Source organism: Penaeus vannamei, chromosome 18 (genome assembly GCF_042767895.1).
Source record: "Penaeus vannamei isolate JL-2024 chromosome 18, ASM4276789v1, whole genome shotgun sequence".
Lineage (NCBI taxonomy): Eukaryota > Metazoa > Arthropoda > Malacostraca > Decapoda > Penaeidae > Penaeus > Penaeus vannamei.
In genome coordinates this window covers 34,014,782-34,022,281 of record NC_091566.1, presented here as the reverse complement: position 1 = coordinate 34,022,281, position 7,500 = coordinate 34,014,782, and the positions used below count along the sequence as shown (strand labels likewise).

At 44.8% G+C, this 7,500-nt stretch overlaps 1 protein-coding gene across 1 annotated transcript in view; it reads left to right on the top strand.

Moving 5' to 3' along the window:
- Positions 1 to 7,500, top strand: part of LOC113829507 (arylsulfatase A) — a 10,640-nt gene that overhangs the window by 948 nt on the left and 2,192 nt on the right. The window contains exons 2-7 of the mRNA XM_070133169.1: positions 949 to 1,545; positions 1,980 to 2,063; positions 2,719 to 2,842; positions 3,709 to 3,908; positions 4,661 to 4,793; positions 7,373 to 7,500. The exon at positions 7,373 to 7,500 is cut by the window's right edge and continues 39 nt beyond it. Of these exons, the coding sequence (XP_069989270.1) occupies positions 1,352 to 1,545; positions 1,980 to 2,063; positions 2,719 to 2,842; positions 3,709 to 3,908; positions 4,661 to 4,793; positions 7,373 to 7,500 (863 nt within the window). The 5' untranslated portion in view covers positions 949 to 1,351. The remainder of the gene's footprint in view (positions 1 to 948; positions 1,546 to 1,979; positions 2,064 to 2,718; positions 2,843 to 3,708; positions 3,909 to 4,660; positions 4,794 to 7,372) is intronic.

Genomic DNA, 7,500 nt, shown 5'->3' with positions numbered 1-7,500 from the left:
ATTGCACGAATACTTATGCATGCACGCGTATGTTTTCCTAAGAAGCATCGAAGAGAATGAATACGTTTACAAATATTCCAAATATTCTAATTAATTATTTCTCATTCCATATTCACAGGCGCGTCGGCACGTTTCTTAATTGACTCTACCGTGGCCGCAAGTGTTAGTGTTGTGTCTGCTTTCAACGTGGGGAGAGTGTGACGGATATTAAGAGTAAACAGGATTTTTTACACTGAAATTTCGTCGTGCGGATGAGCGAAAAAAAAAAAAAATAAATAAACAGTAATTGTGCGTACTTTTGGAAGAATTAAGAAACTTAAGGGTAAAGGTGATAGTGTTATCGTGTGACTATCTGGTGATGGTGATTACAGCGGTTGCATGCAAGTTATATATTGATTTGTATTGCAAAGGCACCCTGTTGTTGAACGCTGATTTTTATTTCTTTACCTTTTTATTACCATTGTTGTGATTGTGATTTCCAGAGGGTATTTTTATTTTGAAATTGGTTCTCTATCTGGCCGCGCATTTAAATTATTTCTTAGACTTCTGCGACACATCAAGTCTCTACTCCAATAAAATACTTATACAAAGATATTATACACGTTTAGTTCAAGTATCAGTGAAAAAAAAAATAAGTTCTGCTCGAAATCACGACACTGAATTACTTACATAACTAATGGGAAACAGGGTTGATTGGACCAACAGAACCGCAGTTTATTATTATCAAAATATAATGTCTTATATTGTTATTACATTACCACGGGTGATAATCTAAACAATCAATTATTATCATATCATTATTATCACCATTACTAGCATTATTATTATTATTAATACTATTGTTATTACTATCACTGTCACTATTACCATCATTATCAATGCCGTCATCAATCTTAATCTGCTGTGATCATAATCAATATTATCATTTTCTGCTCATTTTCCTCCCAGGTCCACTGCATCCTTATCAGGGACTCAGCCAACGTTCCCTCGTAGAATACATGGCACGAGTCGGAGCACTTCGTCAGGAATTATCAGCAAAGATTAAGTTGATGTTAGTGATAACGCAGAAGGGCCACCTGTCCTTATCTTTATCGTCCCACTCAACATCTCATGACAAGAACGACCTTTTCTCAACGCCTGTTAGTGACGGAGAAAGTCAGTGAGGGTTCAGAAAGCCAGCGAAAGTCAAGGAAAGCCAGTGACAGTTCAGATAAGCCAGTGGCAGATAAGAAAAGTCAGTGGCAACTAAGAAAAGTCACTGACAGTTCAGAAAGCCAGAGGAAGTCAAAGAAAACCAGTTAACGAAAAACAGTGACAATCAAGAGAGCCAGAGAGGGACCCATCCGCAACCATGGCTACGAAGTACATGTTAATAACGTGTTTCCTTTTGGCCATCGTAGTCTCTGTAAGCGCCGGTGCTGGGAATAAGATTAAAGGCAAAAAGAAGATTAAGAGCAATGTTTCTCGACCTCCGAATGTCATCGTTTTATTTGCTGATGATCTCGGGTTCGGTGACCTCAGCTTCTCAGGTCATCCGACGTCTAGGTTAGTACGCCGTGTGTGGCCTTTATTAAGAGATAAGATGTGTAGAAATTATGAATAAATTATATATATATATATATATATATATATATATATATATATATATATGGATAGAGAAAAAGAGAGAGAGCGAGAGAGAGAGAGAGAGAGAGAGAGAGAGAGAGAGAGAGAGAAGGGGGGAGGGGGATAGAGATAGTGAAAGAGAGAGGGGGGTGAGAGAAAGATAAGGTGGGAGAGAGTGAAAGAGAGTGAGAGAGAGAGAGGGGGGGGGAAGAAAAAGAGAAAGAGAGAATGAGAAAAAAGAGAAAGGAAAAGAGACTGAAAAAAAGAAAGTAAAAAGAGAAATATCCCCAAAAGAGAAGGAAATATCGTATCCCCGTATCATAAATGCCTCACAATTAAATTCCTGATTGCCTACTGTCTCTTAAACCCCACAGAACGCCTCACATCGATCAGCTGGCGGCGAATGGGAGGTTCTTCAACCAGTTCTACGTCACGAGTCCTGTCTGCAGTCCTTCCAGGTTAGCAGAAATCTGTCTTCTGTTAAGTCTGAACTGGAATCCGTGGTATAGCTTCTATCGAAACCTTTCTCTCTGTTTTTTTTTTGTCTTTTTGTTTGTCGTTATCTTCCTTTCGGTTTATGGCTGTCTGTTTGTCTGTCTGTCTGTATTTTAGTATGTCCTGTCTGTTTGCCTCTCTGTCTTTGCCTCTGTCTCTGTCTGTCTATCTCTGCCCCATCCATCTTCTTCGTTCTCTCCTTTCCTACTTCGATCAGATTTCTATCCCCTTCCTCCTCTCTTAACCCCACCCCCCTCCTCCCTTCTCTCTCTCTCTCTCTCTCTCTCTCTCTCTCTCTCTCTCTCTCTCTCTCTCTCTCTCTCTCTCTCTCTCTTTCCTCTCTCCATCCCCTTTCTATCCCTCCCTCCCTCCCTCTCTCTCCCATTCCCTCCCTCTCTCTCTCATTCCCTCCCTCTCTACCCACCTCTTTCCCTCCCTCTCTACCCACCTCTTTCCCTCCCTCCCTCCCTCTCCCTCTCTCTCCCTCTCTCATTCCCCACCTCTTTCCCTCCCTCCCTCCCTCTCCCTCTCTCTCCCTCTCTCATTCCCCACCTCTTTCTCCTTCCCTCCTTCCCTTCTTCCCCAGCATCTCACCCAACCCCTTCGCCCCTTTTCCAGAGCCGCCCTCTTGACCGGTCGTCTGCAGGTGAGGAGCGGCGTCTACCCTGGCGTCTTCACTCCCGACAACACCTTAGGTCTTCCGCGCAATGAAACCACGATTGCACAGCTTCTCCAGGGTCAGGTGAGGTTGGGGCGATGGGCCTGGCTTCGAAATGTGGTTGTAGAGTTGTAAGGTTGTGAGGTTGTTAGGAAAAAATGGTTTGAGATGGCATGTGCGGTTGGAATAGAATGTCGCTTTGGGATAGAGTCTGATTTTTAAAGGAAATCCAGTAAATAAGAATTATTTTTTCATTTTTTCCCATAAGGTAGAAATAATTTTCGAAATAGAATCTTCCTTAGAGTATGATTCATCTTTGAGTATGATTTTTTAACAGACAGAAATGACCGCTTTTTGAGATCCTAGAAATTCCAGAGGCAGTACATGTTTCAGATAGCAACTTAGAACTTTGAAAAGTCTGGAACATGCAATTCATAATAATTACTATTATCCTAATTAGCCCCGCACAATTAGTATTTCATCATAATTAAACACGCAACTCCCACACATCACAACCAATCCCACAGGCACAAATCACCCCACACCCACACCCATTTCCCCCCACATTGCCCCCAACAAACCCATATTGACGCCCACCTACGCTCTCATTCCACCCACATTGCCCCAACACACCCATATCGACGCCCACCTACGCTCTCATTCCACCCACATTGACCCAACACACTCATATCGACGCCCACCTACGCTCTCATTCCACCCACATTGCCCCAACACACCCATATCGACGCCCACCTACGCTCTCATTCCTCCCACATTGCCCCAACACCCATATCGACGCCCACCTACGCCCTCATTCCACCCACATTACTCTAACACATCCATATCGACGCCCACCTACGCCCCCATTCCACCCACGCACACCTAAACCCACGCCCACCTACGTTTCACCCACATTACTCTAACACGCCCATATCGACGCCCACCTCCAGGGCTACCGCACCATGATCCTCGGCAAGTGGCACCTGGGCGTGGGTGCCAAGGGCGAGTACCTCCCGACGCACTTCGGCTTCGACGAGTACTACGGCGTGCCTTACTCCCACGACATGTGTCCCTGCCGCGTCTGCTTCCCCGACGGAGGCAGCTGCTACGACAACTGCTGGGAACAGGATGTGTCTTGTCCGCTGTTCAGGTGGGTGGGCGAGGCTTGGTGGGTGGGTATTGGGTGGGTGGGTGGTTTTGGTCTGTGTGAGTTGGAGTTGTTTGTGTTTGTTTTTGTTTCGTTAGTTGTGTGTTTATATTTTCATTTGTTTGTGTGCGTGTGCGTGTGTGTGTGTGTGTGTGTGTGTGTGTGTGTGTGTGTGTGTGTGTGTGTGTGTGTGTGTGTGTGTGTGTGTGTGTGTGTGTGTGTGTGTGTGTGTGTGTGTGTGTGTGTGGGTTGGTGGGTGGATGTGGGTGGGTGTAGTCACACACATGGGGCATTACTTATTGATTTATTAATGAAGACTTTTTACTCTGGTCTGACTTTTTCCCCAGAAACTTTTGAAGAAGAATATTTTTTTCATGAAAACTTTCGAGGCTTTTAAAGTAGATTCCTAATTCACTTTTAAAGATGTTTTAGAAACGGTGATTTTCTTTTATTTATTAATTTCTTCAAGGAATCCATCCAACCATCTTTAAAAAAATGATTTTTTTTCTTATTTTTTTTTCTGGCAACACAGCCCTTATTCAGTACTTCGTATCTTTGGTTTCTTATATATATTTTCCAACAGCACAACACCTTTTGACGATTTCTAAAAACAGTATATTTTTACCATTTCTTTTTATTTTTAACAACACACTTTTTTCCTCTTTTTTTAATCAGATTTATTGCTGCTGCACTTTTTTTTTTCTTTCTTTTTTCTTTTTACTATATTTTCCCCCCACTTCCTCAATTTCTTGCAGCAACACAACCATCTTGGAACAGCCGGTATCTCTCCCCACGCTCTCGAGTCGCTACTTGAACCGCGCTCTCGGCTTCATCAGCGACGCCCATCACAAGAATCAGTCCTTCTTCCTCTATTTCCCGACCCATCAGGTAAGTAGGTAGACAGGTGGGTTGTTCAGTAGGTAAGTACGTAGGCAGGTGGGTTGGTAAGTAAGTAAGCAGGGAGGCAGGTGGGTTGTTAAGTAGGTAAGCAGGTAGGCAAGTGGGTTGGTAAGTAGGTAAGCAGGTAGCCAGGTGGGTTGGTAAGTAGGTAAGCAGGTAGGCAGGTGGGTTGGTAAGTAGGTAAGCAGGTGGGTTGGTAAGTAGGTAGGCAGGTGGGTTGGTAAGTAGGTAGGCAGGTGGGTTGGTAAGTAGGTAGGCAGGTGGGTTGGTAAGTAGGTAGGCAGGTGGGTTGGTAAGCAGGGAGGCAGGTGGGTTGGTAAGTAGGTAGGCAGCTGGGTTGGTAAGTAGGTAGGCAGGTGGGTTGGTAAGTAGGTAGGCAGGTGGGTTGGTAAGTAGGTAGGCAGGTGGGTTGGTAAGTAGGTAGGCAGGTGGGTTGGTAAGTAGGTAGGCAGGTGGGTTGGTAAGTAGGTAGGCAGGTGGGTTGGTAAGTAGGTAGGCAGGTGGGTTGGTAAGTAGGTAAGCAGGTAGGCAGGTGGGTTGGTAAGGAGGTAGGCAGGTGGGTTGGTAAGTAGGTAGGCAGGTGGGTTGGTAAGTACGTAGGCAGGTGGGCTGGTAAGTAGGTAGGCAGGTGGGTTGGGAAGCAGGTAGGGTGGTGGGTTGCTAAGTAGGTAGGCAGGTGGGTTGGTAAGTAGGTAGGCAGGTGGGTTGGTAAGTAGGTAGGCAGGTGGGTTGGTAAGTAGGTAGGCAGGTGGGTCGGTAAGTAGGTAGGCTGGTGGGTTGGTATGTAGGTAGGCAGGTGGGTTGGTAAGTAGGTAAGCAGGTGGGTTGGTAAGTAGGTAGGCTGGTGGGTTGGTAAGTAGGTAGGCAGGTGGGTTGGTAAGTAGGTAAGCAGGTGGGTTGGTAAGTAGGTAAGCAGGTGGGTTGGTAAGTAGGTAGGCAGGTGGGTTGGTAAGTAGGTAAGCAGTTGGGTGGGTAAGTAGGTAAGTAGGTAGGCAGTTGGGTGGGTAAGTAGGTAGGCAGGTGGGTGGGTAAGTAGGTAAGCAGGTGGGTTGGTAAGTAGGTAAGCAGGCAGGTGGGTAAGTAGGTAGGCAGGTGGGTTGGTAAGTAGGTAGGCAGGTGGGTTGGTAAGTAGGTAGGCAGGTGGGTTGGTAAGTAGGTAGGCAGGTGGGTTGGTAAGTAGGTAAGCAGGTGGGTTGGTAAGTAGGTAGGCAGGTGGGTTGGTAAGTAGGTAGGCAGGTAGGTTGGTAAGTAGGTAAGCAGATGGGTTGGTAAGTAGGTAGGCAGGTGGGTTGGTAAGTAGTTAGGCAGGTGGGTTGGTAAGTAGGTAAGCAGGTGGGTTGGTAAGTAGGTAAGCAGGTGGGTTGGTAAGTAGGTAAGCAGGTGGGTTGGTAAGTAGGTAAGCAGGCAGGTGGGTAAGTAGGTAGGCAGGTGGGTGGGTAAGTAGGTAGGCAGGTGGGTTGGAAAGTAGGTAAGCAGATGGGTTGGTAAGTAGGTAAGCAGGTGGGTTGGTAAGTAGGTAAGCAGGTGGGTTGGTAAGTAGGTAAGCAGGTGGGTTGGTAAGTAGGTAGGCAGGTGGGTGGGTAAGTAGGTAAGTTGAGAAGTAGGTAAGCATTAGGTATGGAGGCAGGTAGGTGAATATGTAGGTTAAGTAGGTAGGAGGTAGAAAGGTAGATAAGCATTAAGTAGATAAGTAGATGGTCAGGTAAGCAAACAAAGGCTGGGTGATCTACTTTGGTAATTATTATAAACTTTATGTATACTGATGTATTATGAACATTAATCATATATGTATAAGTCCTGGCATCATCAATATTGACCAAATATTTTATAAATTAATTAACAAAGAAAGTAACTTGGCAGATCCTAACTACTATTACCAGAGATTCTAAACTATTGCCCAAGGATGCTCTATATTCCTTAATAAATAAATCAAATATCTTGCCACCATCTTGGCAGATCCTAACCTCTTTTCCTCAAGGATTCGGATTCTAAACCTTCCTTAATAAATAGTCATTTTTTTGGCAGATCCTAACCACTATTCCCCAGAGACTCTAAACTATTGCCCAAGGATGCTCTATATTCCCTAATAAACAAAAGAAACATACCCTAACCTCTATTCCCCAAGGACTCTAAGCCTTCCTTCATAAAGAGCCAATTTTTTGGCAGATCCTAATCACTATTACCCAGAGATTCTAAACTATTGCCCTAGGATGCTCAATATTCCCTGATAATCAAAGCAAACATCTCGACATCTTAAACAGATCCAAACCTCTATTCCCCAAGGACTCTAAACCTTCCTTAATAAACAGCCAATTTTTAAACAGATCCTAACCACTATTACCCAGAGAATCTAAACTATTCCCCACAGATTCTCTCTATATTCCCTGATAAACAAAGCAAACATCTCGACACCACCTTAAACAGATCCACCACCCACAATTCGCATCTATTCCCCAAGTATTCTAAACCTTCCTAATCACTATTCCCTAGAGATTCTAAACTATTCCCCTCAGATTCTCTTTATTCCCTGATAAACAAAACAAACATCTCGACACCATCTTAAACAGATCCACCACCCGCAATTCGCATCCAAAAAATTCCACGGCAAAAGCGCCCGCGGGAGAACCGGCGATGCGCTGATGGAGCTGGACTGGATGGTGGGCGAGATCACGCTGCTCCTGAGGAAGCTGAGGAT